General features: G+C 52.8%; 1 protein-coding gene across 1 annotated transcript; it reads left to right on the top strand.

Moving 5' to 3' along the window:
* The first annotated feature begins 2,662 nt into the window (after positions 1–2,662).
* Positions 2,663–23,256, top strand: PADI6 (peptidyl arginine deiminase 6). Its single transcript, XM_011000911.3, has 16 exons — positions 2,663–2,772; positions 3,566–3,749; positions 5,476–5,548; positions 6,803–6,870; positions 7,387–7,501; positions 8,315–8,440; positions 12,874–13,052; positions 13,275–13,378; positions 15,983–16,094; positions 17,638–17,745; positions 17,957–18,111; positions 18,633–18,789; positions 18,894–19,017; positions 20,051–20,121; positions 21,595–21,756; positions 22,905–23,256. The coding sequence occupies exons 1-16, from the start codon at positions 2,681–2,683 to the stop codon at positions 23,136–23,138; spliced, it is 2,064 nt and encodes a 687-aa protein (XP_010999213.2). The 5' UTR covers positions 2,663–2,680; the 3' UTR covers positions 23,139–23,256.
* Positions 23,257–23,322: the final 66 nt, after the last annotated feature.

Genomic DNA, 23,322 nt, shown 5'->3' with positions numbered 1-23,322 from the left:
ATTGATTAATTGATTGATTGATTTAATGGAGGTGCTGGGGATTGAACCTATGACCTCGTTTACGCTAAGCATGCACTCTACCACTAAGCTATACCCTGTCCCCTGATTTAATTTTTTAAACCAAGTTTGGGGTGTTTTCTTTTGTGTGCGGTTCAGATTTTAAACTTCAGAACTGAGATTGTTGGTGGTGACTTATGTCTGATTCCTGGAAACAGATTCTGAGATGGAGGTTTCTGGGGGTGGGGGTGGGAATGGCGAGAGGGTGCTTTTAGGAACCACACCTGGGAGGGAGTGTTGGGGTCCGCAGGAGATAATGAACTGGGATGGAGTGGCCACAAAGTCTGGGCCCTCAGAGTTGTCCTGAATTAGGACAAGCAGCCTGCCCTTTGTCCCCCTACCTTGGATGTCGCTGCCCCCAAGGAGGGGCTGGAACCTTGGGAGTTGACAGTAGATGATTCCAGGAGAGCAACTTGCTGTGAGCAGCCAGAAGCCAACACTTGTAGCAGCTGGGCAGTTGGTGCCTTCACTCTGAAGTGGGGTTAGATGGCACGCCACAGTGCCCACCAGTGACCCAAAGTGACCATGGGACTTGATGACCTCATTGAGGAGCTGAGGGAGGACGTCCTACACTGAATAAGCATGAAAGGAAGTGTGGGAGTCCATGGAAAGCTGCCTTAGGGTTACAGACCACTCAGTTCACTGAAGAGTCCTGCGGAAGCCTGCTGGGTTAGCTTTTTGGGGGTGAGGGTCATTTATTCATTTGGGCCACCAGAATTTATTGAGTACCTACTGTGTCCAGGACCCTTGTGTGGGCACTGGGGATTCAGTGATGAACAGGAAGCCCCCGGGAGGGGAGCAATACCGACTCTAGATCCCTGCAGGTCCATCTCGTGCCCTGAGAGCTCTCCATGCACCAGGCTGAGAGTACCCCGCCCCACTATATTCAGAGCCCTGCTCAAGGCAGGGCTGCCGGAGGGTGGGAGGGACAGAGCTCCCAAGCTGTTCTGCTGCAGAATCCCAAGCCCAGCCCTTGCGAGCTCTCCCCAGTCAGACCATCCCCTCCCTCCAGCCCACCTGTGGTCGTGTTGTGTGTAAGTAGATGGGCAGATGGGTGTGGCTGAACCATTTGAGGTGAGACCATACACATGCTGAGCTCCTCCTGCCAGAGGGGCTTTTAGGGTCTTTCTGGCCACCCCCTGCCTCCAAGAGCCCCCCAAACAAGCCACTCCTGACAGTTATGCTGCGTGCTTAAAACTCCCAAAGAAGGGTGTTTTTATTTTTAATACTGAATTGAACAAGCCTGGCTCCCCAAGCAGTCTTTGCTCAGTACCCAGCTATGTCCCCCAGGTTGTCACACACAAGTTACCCAACACAGCATCGTGTGTCAGGGCAAGAGACTGAAATGAAAACAAACGCTTATAGGTGATGGGACAGCCCTCCTTGGAATACTCTACAGCCATAAAAAGGGATCAGGATGCTTTTTTTACAATAGGAAAGGAAGAACTCTCTGATTTGTAGTACAAAGTGAACACAGTGAGGTGTGGAATACTATGTCACCTAGACTCCCATTTATGTAAAAGTAAGAAGAACGAGGGGAGGATATATGTTCGTGTTTGCTTGATCACGTGTAACATTTGCTTGAAGAGACAGAAGAACCTGATGCCCCTGGCTGGCTCCATGTAAGGGAACTGAGTGGGTGAGAGACAGAGGGAGGGAGATTGTGTTGCAAGCCCCTTTTGAACTTGGACCCGTGTGAATGCGATACCTATTTGAAAATAACCATGACTCACACTTAAAATATAAAATGAACAGTTTTCAGGTGAGCTGGTAAGGCCCTTGGGCTGGAGCAGATGTTCTGATTTCTTCACTCAGTGGGCTTGGCAGAGATGGGGAGCAGCTAGTGACCTCAGCTCAGTGGGTCTCTTCCATTCATTCATTCCACCAATACCTGCCAGACCCCTGCTTGAAGCTGGTAACACAGCTGTGGACAAGGATCCCTTAATCACATGAAAGAGGGGATGCAGATTCCTGGACCACATCCCAGACCAATCAGGATCAGGAATTTGCAACTTTTAACAAGCCCCAGATCCTGGATCATATTTGCAACCACCAGAGCACTGAGAACCAGGGGTCCAGCATTTTGTACCTTACCTAGTCAATCTCCAGAAAACATACACCTTAGAATTGAGGTCCCAGAGCTAGAGATGTTGCCACGTGCCCCTATCCTGACCACAGCCCCACGCACCGCCTGCAGATAATTGCTTCTGACAACTTCCAGCTGAGTCAATCCTCCAGGGCCGGGTTGACCAGTCCCAAGCACCAGCTTCCCAGATCCCCTCTCTGCTCCCAGCTGGAGAACAGAGACCTAGGCAGCCAGCCTCAGCCTCCTCAGGTCTGCAGGCACCAGCTGCTTAATAATAGGGATGCAAGGACTCTAACCCCAGCTGCTTCTCCCCAGCATCCTCCTCTGCATCTCTGCTCCTCCCAGCAATCCTCCTGGAGAAAATCAGTTACATTTGGGCAGCTACTCAAGCCTCCTTAACAAGGGGGCGGGCTGGAGATGACCTGAGCCGATAAGAGGGGAGGGAGATGGGGCGTCCCAGGATCATCTGAGGCCGCTGTGTTGACTGAGGGCTGCTGCTGTGCGGGTCTGGGGGTGGTCAGCTTGGAAGGCTGTGCCATGTCCTTCCGGAGCCTCGTCCATCTCTCCCTGGACAGTCCTGCTCATGCCATTTGTGTGGTGGGCATGGAAATCTGCTTAGATCTCAGTGGGTGAGGAGCTGGGGGCTCTGCCAGGCTGGCTGGGGGCAGGTCTGGGCAGGGAGGCTGGTGCCTGGCTCCCTTCCTAGGGCTGCCCCTGGACTATGTGCAAGTCGGGGGTTACCTCCATCTTCTGTATCTTCCCCCACCGTCCTGCCTCATCTCAGAGAGCCTAGTTTGGGTCTTTAAGGGCTTCCCAGTCCTGATGCTGTGGGATTTGGACCTAAATTTGGCTTCTGCCTCTCATGGTCCATGGGGACTTAGAAGCAAGGCCTTGCCTTCTCTCGGTCCCCTTACCTGTGAAATGGGGGTGAGATTTGCTCTCAAGGCAGACATGAGGATTAAGTGAAGGAGGCCCCTGTAGATTGAACCATCAGTGGGGAGGTAAGGACTTGCTCACAAGGAGCCACGTCTTCTGAGCTACGTCACAGCTCAGATGTTTCAAGTCCCAGGCAATGTTTTTCACCTATGGGGATCCCTTTTTGTTCAGACATATGGTTTTCCCCTTCTTGGGATTTGGGAGCTTATAAATAAGATGTAGCTTGGTAATTTCTAGAGCATCGGTGGGAGAGTGTGGTCTGGGCTGGAGCTTGGAGGGAGGACACGGGGGTCCTTGCAGCAGGGCATGTAAGAGTAAGGCTGAAGTTGCAAGGACCCCCAAAACTGCCCTGACTATAAGTAAGGGTGCTTCAGCACCTGAGAGGAGAGATGATGGGGGGCAGTCCCCTATCATGCCAACTGCACTCAAGGCTGAGAAGGTAAGGTTCTCATGCCCTAAATTCTATCTCCTTGTCGGGCAAACCAGGTGTGCCCCGCCCAGCTGTGAGTCCTTCACCATCAGTGGCTCTCTGGGCGTTCTGGTCGACATCCACAATACAGTCCCAGGAAAGGCCAAGGAGGAGGCTGCCATGGCCCGGTGGCCCCTGTCTCATCCCGTGGATGTGCTGGTAAAGATGACATCCCCCAGCTCTGCCATCAATGAGGAAAAGGTAGGTCTTGGGGGAAGGTGAGGGGGACTCTCCCAGGGAAGGAGCTGACACTCTGGGGGCCTCCCTCCTGACCACTGGCGTTTCCCAAGCCCTGAGTCTGTGAGAAATCCAGTGCCAAATGTTTTGCATGTCTGTTCTTATTCAGTGCTTGCAACAAACCTGTGATGGGGGCACACCATGACCCCATATTACAGACAAAGATACGGGGTTCTGAGTCAGGGAAGGGCTCTGACCAAGCCAGTAATCTGCAGAACAGGGATTCAAGCTCAGGTATGTGTGTCTCTGAATGTGCTTCAACCACGACACTAGCTTCCAGATTTGCTGCTTTTGAAGTCTGGTTTGAAAGGTTTCGGCAACAGAACTCAAATGGGCCTTTTGGCTAAGGCTGGTCCTCCGACGAGGAGGTCTTAATAAAACCGAAGAGCTACCATGTGTTAAATGCTGAGGACTAGGTATCTTGAGTCACATCTCAGGAGGCTTGCTTTACCTCCTTTTACATACGAGGAAATAGAGGCACAGAGACCTGTCTGAACCTAAACAGTGTAACCAGTGTGGGACAGATCCAGCACCTGAGCCCAAGTCTGGGCCCTTCCTCCTGGGCAAGCTGTCTCCCTAACAGGGCACTGGGGTCGGGGGAGGTAGATACCCACCTGGTAGAACAGGCTCGTCAGGTCAGGCGCTGGTGATTAGAACCACTCAGTACCCAGGCCACACCCCCTGCCAATCAAATCAACCTCTCTGGGTGGGACCCCGGCTTCTGGAGTTCACAGCTCCCCAGGTGACTCCAATGTGAAGCTGAGGGTGAGAACAGCTGAGGAAGCCCATTCAGGACCAGGGGGCTTGTGTCAGCAGAACCTGCTGGTAGTTAGAGGGTTAAGCTGGGATGACGGGGCGGTGGCGGGTGAGGACACATCCCATTCGACACTCTGTGCCAAGGGCAGGCAATTCCCTAAGAGGCAGGAAGTCTACTTAGATAAGACTGAGCATCTCACAGATAAAGATGAAGGCTGTGATGGGTCCCAGCTGAGCCCAGAGGACCTGAGGCGCTTTCTCTGCCCAGGGCTCAGCCTCCAGCACCATCGAGAGTGAGATGCTTACTCCTGGCCGCAGCTAATGGCTAGTTTCCTGGTTTACGATGAAGGCCTGTGGTCAAGGCCAGTGGCTGAAGGGCAGGTCTTTGCCTAAAGTATAAAGGGTCCTTGGAGGCAGAGGTTGGTGTGGGACGCAGGAAAGACTGAGTTCCCATTCCAGTCCCCACCCAGGTGTCCCACTTTCTTTTGAACAGCTTAACCCATTGGAGGCCCCACATCTCACGGCTCATCTCAGGGGGGCAACAGGTGGGATCCTCGGAGGGCAGGTGTAGTGGGAAAGACATGTAGCAGAACTTAAGTCTTGACCTCTAAAGCTGGACAGCCCCGACCGTAAATCCTATGCTGTGCTTTTTTCTGGCTGAATGATTTAGTCCCTCGATCTCTCTGCCCTTGGGAGTACAGCCCACCTGGGTGGGGGGTTGTGGAGCCTCAGTGTGGAAATGCTTGGAGGGTCACGGAAGGCTGTACACAAGGGTTATTACAGTCCATGGTCCTGTACTGGCTCTCAGCGAGATGCTGGATGCTCAAAAGGTGAAATGTGAGACCAAGGTCAAATGGCCAGAATTGGGGACATGTCCTGGGGCCCTGCTCCTACCCTCCAGTGCTCCCATGGGTTCTGGGTGCTGTCTCCGCAGATTTTGGTCTCCTACTACCAGTGCAATGAGAAAGTGCCCGTGGCCACGGCTCTGCTCTACCTGACTGGCATTGGTGAGTGCAGCTCCCATCCCTGGAGACGGGGGGTGGGCTTTGCCAAGGCAAGAGGAGCTGAAGGGGGCTCTACCTGGACCAAGATGCCTCTGGTGGGTCCCGTGGATTCACTCAGTACCCACTCCCATGGTCCTGCAAAGCTCGGTCACCTCTCTGCCATGCTCGCCACTGACCTCATTCCGAGAGGCAATCAGAACGACCACGTGTTCACATCACCCACCTACCCGTGTCCGGGTCCTACATTCTGCTTCCTCTGTTACAATGGATGACACATCTGATCTCAAGTTAATCTTATCATACCAGACTCTTTTCCCTCTCACTTGTTCAAGAACATTCCTTCAGCAATTCTTACTGATGTAGGAATCCACTACCCCTCCCCCTCCTCTTTTAGATTGTTCCAGAACAAACTATAACATCTATTCCCTTAATAGGAACAAGCTGTAATGTCTATTCTCTTAAGGGACAAGATAGAATATCATTTTTTAAACTATATATATTCTTTTTCGGATTCTTTTCCATTATAGGTTATTACAAGATACTGAATATAGTTCCCTGTGCTCTACAGTAGGTCCTTGTTTATTTTAAATATAGTAGCATATCTGCTAATCCCAAACTCCTGATTTATCCCTCCCCATCCCTTCCCCTTTGGGAACCGTAAATTTGTTTTCTATGTTTGTGAGTCTGTTTCTGTTTTGTAAGTCCATTTGTATCATTGTTTTTAGATTCCATATAAGTGTATCATATATTTGTCTTTCTCTGACTTACTTCATTTAATATGAATCTCTAGGTCCAACCATGTTGCTGCAAATGGCATTATTTCATTCTTTTTAATGACTAATATTCCATTACGTATAATATACCACAACTTCTTTATCCAGTCATCCGTCGATGGACATTTAGGTTGTTTCCCTGTCTTGGTTATTGTAAATAGTGCTGCTATGAACATTGGGGTGCATGTATGTTACAATGTATTCATAGACCTACTTCTATATTGTCTTCAAACTCAACTCCCCACCCTCTTCTTTAAAAAATTTTTGGGGGGGTAGTTAGGTTTTTATTTATTTATGAATACCTGGGCCTCCCCAGGCTGGCTCACGAGAAGCCCTCTGCCTCTGATGCACATTCTTCTGCTGAGCCAGCAGCATGCCCCAAAGGCTGGAGGGCCCTGATGCCAGCCTTGGGCAGCCCTGGGGCCATACCTCCAAGGCTGCATCTGCAGGTCTAGGTGGCCGAGACCTTCCCCTCCTGTTGCAGAGATCTCCCTGGACGTGGATATCTACCGCAGCGGGCACGTCGAGATGGCAAGTGACAAACAGGCCAAGGTGAGGCTGCCAGGGGCAGGGAGCAGAGAGGGCCAGGGACCCAGGAGCCAGAATCTGGCCCACGGACTCCACTTGGCCTTCATAGTGTCTCTTAAGTCAAACTGCTGCAATACAGATCAGAACAAATGATGTCCATTTCTAGCTTTTTAAAAAAACAAAACAAAACTAGAATGTCTGATGGTACCCAGCTCGCATCCTAGCTTAGTGGTGTAGCCAACTAGACCAGAGGATCAGCTGCCCCCATTCTGATGGGTATATGTCTCCTCCGGTTTGCCGCAGACCCTGCCCACCCCAGCACTGAGGCAAGATAGGAAACTGTAACCCACATGTAGAGATCCCTTCCTCTTGGCCTGCTTACCTGATGGTACCGTCCTGTTCCTGTAGGCACTTGAGTTGGTGAACTCTGATCTAAAGCTCTCTGTCGGTCTGGAGAAAGGCTTGACTCTGCCCCTGACGTGGGGAAGCAGAGGACCTACCTGGCTTCCGGCTGAACCAACACTCCTGTCTTCTTTACAGAAAAACTGGGTCTGGGGCCCCAGTGGCTGGGGTGCCATTCTGCTTGTGAACTGTAGCCCTGCTGACATGGGCCAGCTCGTGGACAAGAAGAGCGGGAACGTGCTCTTTATGGAGGGTGAGAACAGGCCGCCGACCAGGGAGCATCACCCCCTTTCCTCCCTGGGCTCCGCCTCCCCTGGGGCTTCACGGCCCCACCCCTCAGCAAACCCTGATTCCAGGCTGATGTCCCTGCCCTGGGCCCATCCAGTCTCTGGTCAATGGCTTGAGGGCTTGAAGCTTGCAACTGGAAAGAAAGGGGGCCACTTGGCCCCATGGCAAGAGCACTGGCTCTGATATCAGATAACAAACTTACTTCCTGGCCATGCACTTGAGTGTCTTAACTTCCCTGGTCTTGTTTTGCCATCTGTAAAATGGGGATGATACAGTCAGCCTTGTAGGTGGTTGAAGATAAAATGAAGACACGAGAGGGGTAGGCGAGACCCTTCCTAAAAACTGTCTCATAGCCTGAGGGCGAGGACCCTGACTGTCCTACCAAAAGCCCTCTGGGATCTGGTCCTGACTTGTGGTTGGGACCTAGGTTCCAGGTCTCAGCGGTAGAACGGGATGTCCTGGCTCACACCAAAACTGGAGGGGAACTCTCACTGAACTGACCGTGCCAGGCCCTGTTCTAGGTGTTGGTGGGGGGACCATCTACTCCTTACAACTGATGGGGTAAATGCCAGCCACACTCAGAGTGGGGCCCCGGGGGTGGCAACTTGCCTGTGGCCAGGCGGGGAGCAAGTAATAGACGTTATGTAGGCCTGGACCAGAGCGGGAGGCAGAGGGTCCTCGGTGCTCCAGTATACAAGCCCCCAGCCCAGCTGCTCCCTCCATCCATGGAGCACTGGCTTCCAGAAGGCCCTGAACTTTATCCTTGTCTTTTGCTCAGAAATAAAGGGTCTGTCCCAGATGACACTGAAAGTTGAGGGGCCCAGCTGCGTTTTAAAGAAATACCGGCTGGTTCTCCACACCTCCAAGGAAGAGTCGGAGAAGGCGAGAGTCTACCGGCCAAAAAGTGAGTGCTTTTCAGCGGGCCAGGGCGAGTTGTGGCCACATCTACTCCAGGCAGGGTCTCTGTCAGAAGTCTGCTGGGGACCCAGAGCTGCAGGGCAGGTTCTGTTATGGCCGGACTTGTGTCCCTGGGATTCTCTGGCTGCTCCTTCACCATAGGCTAAGTCTGTACACGTGGGTGAGTCACTGTGCCTCCAAAGCACTTCCCCAGTTGGGGCCAGGATAGGTCCCGCCTGCAGGATTTTCATAGCTGGAAGAGGAGCGATGGGTGTTAGCTGAAATGGTAGCTGTTGCCCCATAGAGATTAGAGACTGTCTTCTCCCCAGTCTTCCTGCCGTGCAAATCCATGCTTTTTCTTTTTAACTGAAACATGGTTGATTTACAATGTTGTGTTAGTTGCTGGTGTACAGCAAAGTGATTCAGTTACACTTATTCTTTTTCATTATAGGTTATTCTAAGATATTGAATATAGTTCCCTGTGCTCTACAGTAGGACCTAGTTGTTTATTTTATATACAATAGTTTGTATCCGCTAATCCCAGACTCCTAATTTATCCCTCTCTCCCTTTGCCCTTTGGCAACCACAGTTTGTTTTCTATGTCTGAGTCTGTTTGTTTTGTAAATAAGCTCATTTATGTCATTTTTTTTTTAAGATTTCAAATACCATATGATATCAATTATTTTTGTCTTTCTTGGTCTGACTTCACTTAGTATGATCTCTAGGTCCACCCCTGTTGCTGCAAATAGCATTATTTCATTCTTTTTTATGGCTGAGTAATATTCCATTGTATATATGTACCACATCTTCTTTATCCATTCATCTGTTGATGGATGTTTAGGTTGCTTCCACGTCTTGGCTACTGTAAATAGTGCTGCTGGGAACATTGGGGCACATGTATCTCTTCGAATTAGTTTTCCCCAGATATGTGCCCAGGAGTGGGATTGCTGGATCATATGGAAACTATTTTTAGTTTTTTAAGGAACCTCTATAGTGTTCTCCATAGTGGCTGCACCAAACTACACTCCCACCAGCAGTGTAGGAGTGTTCTCTCTTCTCTCCAGCATTTTTCGTTTGTGGACATTTTAATCATAGCCATTCTGACCAGTGTGAGGTGATACCTCATTGTAGTTTTGATTTGCATTTCTCTGATAATTAGTGATACTGAGCATCTTTTCATGTGCCTATTTGCCTTTGTACAAATCCATCTATTCCTTAACCAGGACTCCACTACGTTAGGTTTCTAGAATTTAGGGTCCAGGAAGCCAGAGCCGCAGCTATGCCAGCCTGTCCGTCCAGGCACCACACCACAGCCCTTTACCTGGCAGGCAGGCGGCTTGTCTCTGTTCTACAGATGAAGGCACAGAGGGCTGCTTGTTTAGAAAGGGAACATGTCTGATGCCAGCAAAATGCCCTTGAACAAACCTAAACAGATTTGGTATTCAGTGCCTCAGAGTTGAGATTTAACCCTTTACTATTTCCCTTTTTTTTTTAAAACTACTTTTTGAGGGAGGGTAATTAGGTTTATTTTATTTTTGGAGGAGGTACTGGGGACTGAAACCAGGACCTCGTGCATGCTAAGCATGAGCTCTACCACTGAGCTATATCACCACCCCCTCGCCCCACTACCTCCTTTTCAAAAGCCAGCTGCTTCAGCTGGGCAACTGGGGAGCCCTGTGATTTATAATGGACCTTCTCTGTCTCCAGGATGGGAGGGCACATCTTAGCTACTTTTCATCCACACTCAGAGGCCTCGGCTCCAAGTCTTCGCTCCGTCTCTTCCGCAGACCATAGGTCACAGCTGGACTTGGAAGTGACCTGGGTCTAGCAGAAAAGGCAGCCCAGGCTGTATGTGGTCCTTCTACAGGCGGGCTAGAAGTGAGCCCTAGCAACCACGGGTCTAGGCCCGGTTCAGGCCATGAGGATGGCTCTGGCCCCACGAAGCCCACCACGTCCAGGCAGCTCTAGGTGGGCTGGGCTGGGTGGTCCTTGGAGCATGTTCAGGAGTCCAGCGATCTGTGTACCTGCTCAGGATTCTGTACTTCGAGCTACCTACCTGCCTTTAACTTAAGAGTATTCAAAAACCTAGGGCAGGGAAACAGCACACTGCATTAACACGTCTTCCAGGTCATTCTGAAGTGACCTGAAGTTTGAGAGCCACTAGTCTAAAAAGATATAGCATAGGAGTTTAAGAAGTTTCAGAGAAATTGAAAGGGCCTAAGGTTCTAGAAACAAAAGGAACATAGTGATGAACTGTGGCCAGTGCTATTAAGATACTAAGATGCTGCATCAATGGGAAAGTCTCAGTTTTCAAAGCCAATCATTAGTGACCTTGATAAGAACAGTGGGGATTTAAAAGAAAAAAAAACCTAGAAGTGAAATGGGCAGCAGGCACAGTGAATATAGACCAGGGAAGGAACCTAACATAGAGGGAACCACTGGAGGCAATGACTGGGTGGGGGCTGGCGTGGGGGAGGCGGTATCTGAAGACGGTGGAACACAGCACATCTGTGTGCAGACAGGACTGATCCCACGGAGGTGGGGAGACTTAGGGAAATTGTAGAAACAAGTACATCAGGCTGAGAAGGGAACACGAGCAGTGTTCATGGACACAAAATGGTGCTTCTGTGTAGTGTCGAGGCCCCTCTCTGAGGCTGGATCATATCCTGAAAGGTCTTTCAGTGTGGTGGCTTCTTGAGGCCAGAGTTGAGGTCTTGGTGTGGGAGCTGACCGTGTGTGCAGGGAGGGGTTGAGTGATGGATCTTGGAAGGTGAGGAGGGTGGAAAGGAGTGAGGGTGAAGGGTGGGAACTGGCAGTAAAGAAAGTTTGGGGCTGAGAGCTCAGATGAGCTGAAAAGGCTGGGAGAAGATGTCAGATCTGTTTGGAGGTGGTGTCGGGGCCATGAGCCTTGACTTTGGTGTCTGAGATGGTGCAGAACTTGAGTTTACTGAAGTCAGGTCGAAGAAGAGACTGGATGGTCTGGTCTATGGTGTCAGTGGTAATGACTACACTAGCGGTGGAGACAAGCCAGTGCTAGAACAATCCACGGAGGATGGCGGGGGTGGCAGTCAGGGACAGCGGGGAAGGGGGCAGGTGGCAGTATTTTCAGGTATTATTACCTGGGAGCACGCCCTTCCAAGGGATTAGGATTCTTGAAGAAGAAATGGTCTAGAAGTGCCAGCAAAGATCAGAAGGTACCTGCCACACCTCCAGGCGCAGTGGTTCCTGGAAGGCAAGAGGAAGGAACATAGTTCAAAGAAGTGTTGGCTCTGGGCCCTGGGGCTCCAGCTCTGGAAGAAGAGGCACGTTACCTACTCCAAAAGCCTAGAGCAGGTGGACAGATGGCCGAGGACCAAGCAGGGGCTGAGGGAGTGGAGGCAGGGAGAGTTCAGAGAAGCCCAGCTGAGCAGTGAGTGGGAGCAAGGCCAGCCTGTGAGGCCGACAGCAGGAAGGGCCTTCTAAAGGACACCGTGTTGTGGCCGGGTCCTAGGGCTTCAGGCCACCTTTTCCACATAGCGGCAGATGATCATTCCAGCACCTTCCCTAAAGGGTGGTGAGGATTCAAATGAATCTGTTGCCACAGTTGCTGGCTTGTAATAAATCCACAAGGAACCTTTAGCTGTGCTTGAGAACAAGCAAGCAGAGATTTGAGAAGGCCCCCAGCAGCTGGAGAGAGCCCAGGTGGTGGCCAACCATGACCCAGTGCATGTGGTTGGGAACCTCGCAGCCCACCTGCTGAGAACCCTGGGCTGGGGGCCTATGGAGATGCGGGTGGAGTTGTCAGGTCTCGCCCCCCTCGAGGCCTGGCTCAGCAAGGAAGCCTCCGGGCGGACTAGCAGCAGGGCGCCACACGGGTGCTCCCCCAGCTCTGGGGCTGTCCAGCCGGCCCAGCCAGACCAAGGGCAAGCCTGTGGCCAGCGCTTGTGAGGAGGGTCTTCTGCAGAACTGCCTGTCACTCAAGGCTGCCTGGGGAGGGGCAGCCCCACTCAGGTGGTTGCTGTGTTACAATCCAGAGCAGGAGGCCAGTGAACCAGGCCAGGGCCCAGGCTTGTATCAGACTTTTCCGACGAGGCTGCCAAGCCCACCTTTGTACACAGTATCTCACCTTTAAGATTCAGGACATTCTCCCCAAAACTGGTCAAAGCCCAGAACCCTCCACTGATTCATCACCCCTTGAAGGCTGGCGTTTTACCTGCGTCACAGCTCCTGACACAGAGTAGGTTTTTGAAGCATGTTGGTGAGTAACTGGCCCTGGTTTGTGAACAAAGACCTGTTGTCCACTAAGCCTGAAACACCAGAGATGCAGGGACCAGAAAGGCAGCTTGGCCCCCGCTCTCCTGGGGCTCCGGGCCTGGCTTCCGACCTGAGGAACGTGCCATCAGATGTGGTGACAGGCACTGGGCTCCTTCAGCAGCCGGTCTGTCCTTCTCTCCTTCCTAGAAGACAGCTCCAGCTCCTTCGAGCTGGTGCTGGGGCCTGACTGGCACACCTATACGTTTGCCCCCCTCGAAAAGAACTTGATGGAAACTTTCTACATTGAAGCCGTGGAGTTCCCATCCGCCAGCTTCTCGGGCTTGATTTCCTACTCGGTCTCCCTGGTGGAAGAGTCTCAAGACCTGGTACGTCCCCGGGGGGGCACAGGGCCCTCAGAGGAGGCAGGAAATTGGGGCTGCGTGAGTGGAGCTAGGGTGTCAGGCCACCTTCGGGAGAGAGCGCTGCAGAGGACGGGGAGGGCCCGGGGTGTGCTGGGCTGAGCAGCTGCAGGCCCTGGGGTGAGGGGGTGGGATAGGGAGGGGAGACGTGGAACCAGGTCACCAGCAGGACCCCATCTTGTATCACAGTTAATTCCAGAGACCCTGCTGTACAAAGACACGGTGGTGTTCCGGGTAGCTCCTTGCATTTTCATTCCCACCACTCAGATGCCGCTAGAGGTTTACCTGTGCAGGTAAGAAACCCTCCAGCTGCCAGTGCGGGTCACTTCCATAACCGCTGCGTCATCCTGTTGGTCGGTGGGGCCAGGTGGGTAGAGATGATTAGACTTCTCACCAGGAAGGTGACGTCCTTCCACCAGAGCCGCCTGGTCCCACCCCCAAGACAGTCATCCGATGATGCTCGTCTGAATACTTAACACTTCCAGGGCTAGGGCTGGAGCAGTGGACAGACAGTCCCCCTCTGTTCTTATGGGGAGACGCAAACAGCATGGTTTCAGGTAGAATCAAGTGCTAGAAAGCTGGGAAAAAGGATGGAGTGGTAAGGATGAGACTTTTCCAGGGACAGCAAGGAGGCCTGCTGACCAGGAGGAGCGGGGCAGAGGGAGGGACGACAGGGCCCGGGTAAGCTGGGCCTCGTGGACTCGGTATGTTTGGGCACAGCCTCCGGGGCTGTAACAGACCCCCAAACCCAGTGGTTTGAAGTTTACCTTCTCCCACCCAGATGCCTACAGTGGCAATCAGGGGCTCTGGTTCCTTCAGTCTGGGGATAACGCTTTCCCCTGGGGCCACAGCCTCATGTTGACAATGGAGGCTGAGGTCCGGGAGTCTCAAGGCTCGGCCCCACCCCCAGGAAAGGGGAGGAGCCAAAGTCTGGGCAAAGCTGCCCATTTGTTGTGGCTGGGGTCTGGGGTCTGTTAGTCTCCTGAATGGCCGAGGGCCTGAAGAGGTACGGGCCACAACAACAGCAGGGAAGCCAGGATGGGTCTCTGGCTCTGCGGCTGCAGAAGGGGAGAAAAGATCCTGGCAGGTAAAACCCACGGGAAACCATCAAGGGTTCTGTCTGTACAAGCACCCTGGCCTTGCGGAAAACCAGGGGTACACATAAAAGGCAGAAAGCAGTTCAGCTCTTATAATAGTGTGGGCCAGATGCAGCAGCGTCTCGGGCTGGCGTGGCAGGAGCACAGTGGTGAGATTCAGGATTGCTTGGAAGGTAGAGGGCCGGACCCCCCAACCCTGCCTCACCTGCAAGGTTAGCTGATGCATGAGGTGCAAAAACCAAGCGTGCCCCCTGGGTTTGGGGTCTGTAACAAGATGGTGATGTCTGGGGTCAGGGAAATCAGTGCTTTGGTTCTGGTGACTTAAAGTTGAAGACATCCAGGAGCTTTCTAAGTATCTGGAGTCCAAGGGAAAGTCTGGCAGCTGGCGATGAGTTGGGCACCCCTGGCACGTGGAGAGGGTTCAGAGGCACAGGCCTGGCTGAGTTCATGGCAGGAGGGAGTGTATTCTGGGAAGATGCTTGAGAAGTGAGCTCTGGAGCAATCCAACACTTGTCTCCAGACAAGACACTAGCAAAGAAGCCTGAGAAGGAAGAGGGAGTTCAGATCAAAACCAGGAGAGCAGAGACCTAGAGGTTAAGAGCAGGTGATACCAGGTAAGGGGCCAACCATGTGAAACTCCGAGAGGAAACGAGTAAGATACCCATTGGATTTCTCAAGATGGAGGTCGCTGTGCAGAAAGTGATCCCAAGGGGTGGGTTTGAAAGTTTGACCTGGCTGCACTGAGGGAAGAAAAATGGCTCTTCCATGGGAGGGCTGCTAGGGAAGTAGGGTCCACGGAGGGACACCAGATTTCAGAATGAGATGGTAAAAGGGAAGAGCTTGAGGGATTTTGCTGATAATAGATATCCAGATACCATATTTTATCTTTTGTATCTGAAGACAGAAGTTCACTCACAGGAGTCATCTGCTAAAACTGATTTTTCTAAGACTCTCCCACAGTGGTGGCATTCAGGCATGGCTTGATCCAGCTTAGCCACAGATGGCCCATAAGACTGGGGCTACATTCCTTTCCCCCAACACACATGTCAGACTGTTCCAGACCTCATCAGGCTGGTCAGTTCCCTGTAGTCTTGTCTGTGTAGACTCAAGAAATAGGTTCTTTGGAAGAATAGCATAGAATAGCAGTTCAAGTTCTTTTGGACCTAGAACTAGACAAGAACCTGAATTTTGACACTCCCAGTGGTGACGTTGCTGGCATTCAACTCATGAGGACTGTTTATGAAATGGGAGACCTTAACGTCAGCCTCAGACATCACTGTTCATCTCCAACAAGAAATGAAAGGCCACTGTGGACCATAAGCCTGGTGCTGTGCATGATGGCACTAAGACCTTGGGGTTCAAGACCCACCCCCTGCCACCTATATGAATAGGATAACCTCGTTAGCCATCTCAAGGGGGCACTCAGCTTCTTGGGGAGAAAAATACAACCCTTTCAGGGAGAGAAAAGCCCTCTGGGTAGACTGAGGCAGGAGAGCCTGGGGTGGTTCCTAGGTTGCCTGGGCAGGGGTAGACTGTCACTGCAGAGGAGGCTATGAGCAGGGTCCTAGGCCACCAGAGCAGAGACGGACATTAGCGATTCTTGACCTGACTCTGCCGTGAGCTAAATCGAGTCATACTGGCAAGACACACCCGGAGCTACCAGCTGGTGCTCCATGAGGTGGGGGGACAGCAGCTCTGCTGACCTCACAGGTGGGGGCCCCCTTCCCCTGGGACAGCGTGGTCACCACCAGTGGGGGAGCCTCGAAAGTCTTCCCAGAGCCGGCTTCTCTCCCGTGGCAGAGAGCTGCAGGTCCAGGGGTTTGTGAACACGGTGACGTTGCTGAGTGAGAGGAGTAACAGCCAGGTGGCATCCGTCTACGAGGACCCCAACCGCCTGGGCAGGTGGCTCCAGGTAACGGGGGAGGGGTGGGGGAGACACCACGGGCGGCACATACAGACTTCACCAGCTTACATTTAACCTTCTGGTGAAGCTGAGAATGACCAGAGGCATCTTTGTTCTTAGGATCTCAGTGGGGGCTGAGATGAAATGACCTTCTAAGTCACAGCCACTAGGGGGTAAAGCTTAGAGTCCAACTTCCTCCCGTTCCGGAATGTACGTGTTCAAGAGGACAGAATACCTAACCCTGAGCCCCAGACATGTGAGGGTCTGATGCTGACAGCTCCAGGCTGGCAGAGCCAGGGCACTGCCCCAGGATCCAGCCCAACCCTGGCAGAGCAGGAATTCTTGAGCCCAATCTTTTGAGGTCTGGCGCTCTATTCTCTGCAAATAATGAGCACCCTTCTAAGTCCTAGAGATGAAAGAGACTGGGACAGATACTGCTCCTGCTCCTACAGTAATAGAACTCTAAGTGCTGTGAAAGCAAGAAAGTGAGATGACCTAGTGAGTTACTAGAGCAAACTCTAGGTGACTGGGGTAGTCAGGGAAATTGTCCAACTCAGGAAACAAGGAGCTGGCCATGCAAAGGTTGTGGCTGTGGGGTGGCATGGAAGTAGGAACCCTTCGAGCACAGGACCAGCGGACTGAAGATCGTCATGTAGGGGTGGGCTTGGAGGATTTGAGGAACAGGAGGGCTCGTGTGGCCAGATCAGAGTGAACAAACGTCAAAGGTAAGAGCTAAACTATGTATCAGGGACCTTGTTAAGCCAAGGTAAGGAAGAGAAGGAAAAAATCCAAAGCAAAATGAGATGCTATTAAATGGTATGAATCTGGGGAGTTGAACGTTCTGACTTAGGTTTTAAAAAGACTTTCTGGGTAGGGGTGGGGGGATAAATTAGGAGTTTGGAATTAGCAGATACAAACTATTATATACAGAACAGATAAACAACAAGGTCCTACTGTATAGCATGGGTGACTATATTCAATAGCCTGCAATAACCTATAACAAAAAAGAATAAATGTATGTATAACTGAATCACTATGCTATGTACCAGAATGGCCACGCTATACACCAGAAACTAAAACAACATTGCAAATTAAACAAAACAAAATTGCAATTAAAAAAAAAAACCCTCTGGCTGAGAAAGAGAGCCAGCTTTAGGAATGGGGGAGAATAGAAGGGATGCCGATTGGAGGGCCATGTAGGAGCATGGGGAAGAGGTGACCTTCGCCTAGGTGGCTTCCCCTGAATGGTACTAGAGATGTTTTGGAAGTAAAGCCAACAAGGTTGGTCTCATGGATTGAGTTGCAGAAGATGAGGAAAAGAAGAATCTTCAGTGACTCATTTTGAACCTGATGAATAGAAGGTCAGGGAATGCCCCCAAGAAAGAGGAATGACTGAGCAGGGTTTTGAGGGCTGAGCAGGAGTTGGCAGGAAGAAGGGGGCTCTCTCTGGAGGTGGCCCCTGTCCGGTGAGCACTGTGGCTGGAAAACTGGGGCAAGGAAAGTAGTTGATGACACAAGAGCAACTCACACCTTGTTTCTCTGTCTCCTCCAGGATGAAATGGCCTTCTGTTACACCCAGGCTCCCCACAAGACTGTTTCCCTGGTCCTCGACACCCCTCGGGCCCTCAAGCTTGAAGATTTCCCCATGAAATATTCACTGGTGCGGGGCTCAGTTTGGCTGATCTGAATTCAGTCCAACTTCTCAAGCCTGGTGCCTGCCTAGAAGTGACGGATGCCGGGGTGGGGTAGGGCCCAGGCGGCCTCGGGGGACTGGGGGTGGGGGAGTCTACCTGAGAGTCTGGACTAGGGTAAAACTGAGGCTTAAGGCCCATCCCTCCTAACACCCCTGCCCCGGCTGGGTCTTCCTCCAGAGCCCGGGGATTGGCTACATAATCCAGCGCACCAAGGACCATAGGGTGGCCAGCATGGATTCCATTGGGAACCTGATGGTGTCCCCACCTGTCAAGGTCGAAGGGAAAGAGTACCCCCTAGGCAGGATCCTCATTGGCGGCAGTTTTTACCCCAGGTGAGGCAAGAGGCCAGGTGGCGGCCAAATGTCTTAAAATTGGAGGGACCCTGGTAGTTCTGCTGGGTGGACCTGATTCCCAGAGGACTCGGCAGGTCATCTGCTCTGGACCTTAAATGGTCATGTCAAGACATCTGTGTCTTCCAGTCACGTGGGAGACTGAGGTAGAAAAAGCTGATGAAGGACACATACGGAGTGGTGATTTCAGGGTTTCAACTGAAACAGGAAAAATTTGGTTGGCAGTTGACAGGCTGTTCCTGCCACAGGATGTGTGGCTAGATTTCTTGGTGGCCATTAATCCAAATCCAGGAAATACTTGTGTCCCAGGGTTCAGTCTTTATCTAGAACGCCTTGGCTTAGTCATGAATTGAGCCACAGTTAGGGATTCTTAATAACCATCTATGGGCCAGTCAGTGGTTGGAGCGGCCAGTTACCTGAAGGTAGCTGGCACTCACCGAGGAGCTGGCAGCTCACCTGGGCCATGCCTGGCTTGAGAGCTGTTCTTTCCGTCTTCCCTTTAGCAAGGAGGGCCGGGACATGAGTAAGGCCCTCCGGGATTTCCTCTATGCCCAGCAAGTCCAAGCGCCGGTGGAACTCTTCTCCGACTGGCTGATGGCGGGTCACATCTGTGAGTTCATGTGCTTCATCCCCGCACAGTACAAGCAGGAGGGGAGAAAGGTTTGTGTTGGGGGCTGGAGAGGATGTCTCCCACCCTCTTCTGGAGACTCCTGGAAGCTTCTGGAGGGGAAGCTAGCATCTGACTCCAGTTCCTTGTTTCCTAGGACTTCCGGTTACTCCTGGCTAGCCCCAGCTCCTGCTACAAACTGTTCAAGGAGAAACAGAAGGAGGGCTATGGAGACATGCCTCTGTTTGAAGAGGTTAGAAAAGATCAGCTCATTTCTAATGGTAAGAGGATCCTTCACAATAGAGCAGAGGCAGCCCCTTCTGACCCGGATGCCCTTTCTAGAGAGCCATTTCCGCTTGGTTCCTCCTGGTAGAAGGGATCTCAGGGAAGCATGAAAGCCTCACACGTGCTGTATGACAGCATCCCTAGAATATACGTGAAGGGGACCTTCATTAGCAAATAGACAGCTCCACGTGGTGGTGGGAGGGGGAGTAAGATACAAACTAGTTGCTACCAACACTAGTGTCTGGACCTGTTCAGGGAGTGCTGGGTTCAGTACCTGGGCGTGGGGACTTTAGGGTCTCCTGGTCACCCTGAAGGAAGACATAAGTGGACAAGCACACATTGTGGAGCCTGGTGCCACACTAGTTTTCCTAAATCTTTGGGGGACCTAGAAAAGGAGTGGGAGTGTCAGAGTTCTCAAGAACCTCGCTACTCCAAGTGTGGCCCGAGCACCAGCATCACCTGGGAGCTGGTTAGAAATGCAGAATTTTGGGCCAACCTTTGGGGTGGGGCCCAGGATCACATGGTCCAGGAGTGCTCATGGAAGGTGACACTGAGCATGAGCCGCCTGTCACACACCACATGCTGAAGACCTGGTGCTAACTCAGTTGATGAACTGGGCAACTGAGGGATGAAGTTAACCTGGTCAAGACACAGGTGGGAGGCAGCCAGGTTGTACTGGTCAGAAGACACAGAGGTGCCCAGGTGAGAGGTGAGTGGAGGCTGACGTCACCTGCTAACCTGTCCCAGGCTGTCTCTCAAAGCCCATCAGAGGCTACTTCCCTCCTACCAGGGACTGAGTGGCTGGTTGTGGCAGAAGTCCTCCCTGGGCTTCCACGGACCCCAGATGTCGGTCCTCAGATGTGACATTTGACCTAGATGGGTCCCCAGAGCTGAGCTGGGCATCTACCATAGTCACTGGTCTGAGAAGACACCGCCTGGCTGTGCCCAGGGCGGGAGTGTGCCCGGCCCTGGACAACGCTGCCCGCTCCCTGGCCTGCAGGCCTGTCCGCCCTCTCCTTCTTTCTACAGGGAGGGAGGCCAGTACCATCAACCAACTTCTGGCTGATGAAAACATGAGAAAGCAGAACGACTATGTGGAGGTAGGGGCCAAGGATGTGGGGGACCTTCTCCAAAAGGCAGGGGGAGGCAATGGCAATCCCACCAGTGGGTCCCTGACTGAGCAACAGCTGGGACCCAGCATCACACACGGTACCTTAACTCTGGTCCTCAAAGTTACCCTCAGGTAAGAGCCATCTTGTCTACGAGGAGAGAAGGGCTCAGAGGAAAACCACCAACTTAAGCTGATGAGTTGGGGAACCAGGTCTGAACCGGAGTGTGACTCCCAAGTCATCTAGTGTGTGACCAGAAGCCAGTGCAGTGGCTCAGCATCCTCCCGGCAGAGGACCACCCCCAACCTGGCACACGTGTGCACACACACACGCGTGCACACACACACACACACACAACCAACCCACCACACGCACACAACCAACCCACCACACACACACACACACACACACACAACCAACCCACCACACACACACACACACACAACCAACCCACCACACACACACACACACACAACCAACCCACCACACACACACACACAACCAACCCACCACACACACACACACACAACCAACCCACCACACACACACACACACACAACCAACCCACCACACACACACACACAACCAACCCGCCACACACACACACACAACCAACCCGCCACACACACACACACAACCAACCCGCCACACACACACACACACACACACACACAAACAACTTCCCTAGGAAGCACTGAGCACCTGAGACTTGAACACACCAGGGCCTTCTCAACGCTTCCTGGATGAAGCAGCCCTTCGTCTCAGAATCACCCAGCACCTCGGCTCTCTTTCAACATGAATCACAGGCTGAGAAGCAGTTCCCCAAAAAAAATCCAACCTGTAACAGGGAAGCCAGGGCCTGAAGAAGGGCAATGGCGTGCCTGAGGTCACCTGGTCAGCCCAAGACCACTTGGCCCACCGAGTCCTCATGGTTCCTGGCCAAGGCGTGCATCATGCCCTGGCCTTGGCTGAAACTGGGGAGGCCCCCCAGCAGGGCAGTGCGGGCAGCGGCCAGGAGTGCAGTCAAAACAGCATGTCTGAGCCCTGGTGACACACACCCTGGGTGCGAGGTCGTGAGCCCTGTGTCAAGACCCACGAGATGGTTAGGAGTCGGGTATTAGCTGGTCTGAGCAGGGAAGTGCCCAGGGGTCCACGGCTCATGTCCCTTCCTAAGGAAGGAAGCGAGTGCCTGGTCTGAGGACTTATTCTTGCCCTGGCTCCCCACTCTGACCAGGACCGAGGGCCAAGGGGCCCCAAATGACAATAGAATTGGGGCCAGTAGCTGCCCTAGCCCTGATCAGCTGAGGGATCCTGGCCTCTTGAGACCAGGCCTTTTCTCTGAGCCCCTATTTCTGTGGGCTGGCCCGCCAAGCGCAGCTCCTGGCCCGCAGTCAGTGAAGAGAGGATGCAGCTGTCTCGTTACCCATGAGCTCACGCCCCTCCCGGCCCATTCCTGCCCCTCAGAACTGCATTAATCTGAATCGTGACATCCTGAAAAGGGAGCTGGGCCTGGTGGAGAAGGACATCATCGACATCCCACAGCTCTTCTGCCTGGAGCAGCTCACCAACGTCCCCTCCAGTGAGCAGACCCAGAAGCTCTTCGCCAGGCCCTACTTCCCGGACCTGGTGAGGGGGCGAGCCAGGCGTCCCCGCGGTGGGGGTGGGGGCTGTCTGGCTTTCTTGATGTACATGGTGCTAGACTACAGGGGTGGGGGGTGGGCTGAGAGGAAGCGACATGAGAGCCCTCTGCCGTGCGGGAGGCCCCCTCCCAGAAGCAGGTGAGCGGGGCCCAGGCTGGGTCGGACCCCGGGCTAATCCCCACACTTAGGAGGTAGACGCGAGGCGGCCCACCTCAGACGGGGCGCTGTGCTTGGAGAGCTGAGGGTGGTAAGCCATCTGCGATGAGAGCACGGGCGAACTCCCTGATGGGGTCTTCCTGTCCACTCACCTGAGCCCCATTACTCAGAACTCAGAAGTTTTTAAACACCTATCTAGAGTAGGAATTGAGAATTTGGGTGTGGGTATGTAGGAGACCCTTGTTACACTAAGTCTATTCCAAACATGGCCTACACCCAACCTTTCTCACAGTTGTGACCCATCATGTCAGCACTTGGAGTGAATTGAGACGCTTGGGCTCATCCATTCCTTGAACACTTGCAGACCTGTACTCTGAGCCGCAGGGACACAGGCCTTGCATTCATCCATCACACATGGTTATCTTTTCATTTTGTAAGTCCAGTGAGGCCCTCTGGGCCTGAAATGGAGCTGATCAGAGACCCTGGGATGGGAGTAGCTGTGGGTAGCGGTGGGAACAGCTCCTTGAGGGAGAGATGCTGGAGTTGAGATATGAAAAATGGACCGAAGTCCAATGACAGAGCTGGGGGCGGGAGCGCAGTGCAGTCAAAGTAGGCAAGATTATGGCCCAGACAAGACTAAAAGGCCAGGACAGGAGAAGGCAGCAGAGGAAGGAGCAGGGGAAGCTGGCAAAGCCAAGACTTCGGCCACGAAGGAGTTTTGTTGTGTTACTGAAACACATCAGGAGCCCTTGGAGGGCTAAGAAGTGGGTTGGAGTTTGCTCCAATTGCTGAGTGCCATCTGTCCAAGCACAGGCCTGGAGCAGGGGGCCCTGGACTTGTTATTCCTGGTTCCACCCAGCCACATGGAGGCAGCTGTCTTCCCCTGCACTGAATCCAGTGACCTTCCTGATCTAGAAGAAGGATGGGGCCTTTCCTTCCCAGCTCTGCCCCCTGTTCATCCTGACACCTCTCTGACAGCTGCAGATAATCGTGATGGGCACAAACCTGGGCATCCCCAAGCCTTTCGGGCCCCGGATCAATGGCACCTGCTGCCTGGAGGAAAAGGTCTGCCAGCTGCTGGAGCCCCTGGGATTCCAATGCACCTTCATCGATGATTTCGACTGCTACTTGACTGAAATTGGAGACTTCTGCTCCTGTGCCAACATCCGCCGGGTGCCTTTTGCCTTCAAATGGTGGAGGATGGTGCCCTAGACCCCAGCCCCACGCCAGCATGAATGGTCCATGATCACCATTTAACAGCATCCAATTCTTGCCCTGTTCGGGGGCCCTGGAGAGTCAGGGTGCTACACCCCTCCCTCATCCTGTTCACCTGTCCCTCAGTATCCACTGGGGTGGTGATGCTGCCAGCTTGACTCCCTTGGAAAAAGATGTAAAA

This window comes from Camelus dromedarius, chromosome 14 (genome assembly GCF_036321535.1).
Source record: "Camelus dromedarius isolate mCamDro1 chromosome 14, mCamDro1.pat, whole genome shotgun sequence".
NCBI classification, from domain to species: domain Eukaryota; kingdom Metazoa; phylum Chordata; class Mammalia; order Artiodactyla; family Camelidae; genus Camelus; species Camelus dromedarius.
This window is presented reverse-complemented; position numbering and strand designations above follow the sequence as displayed.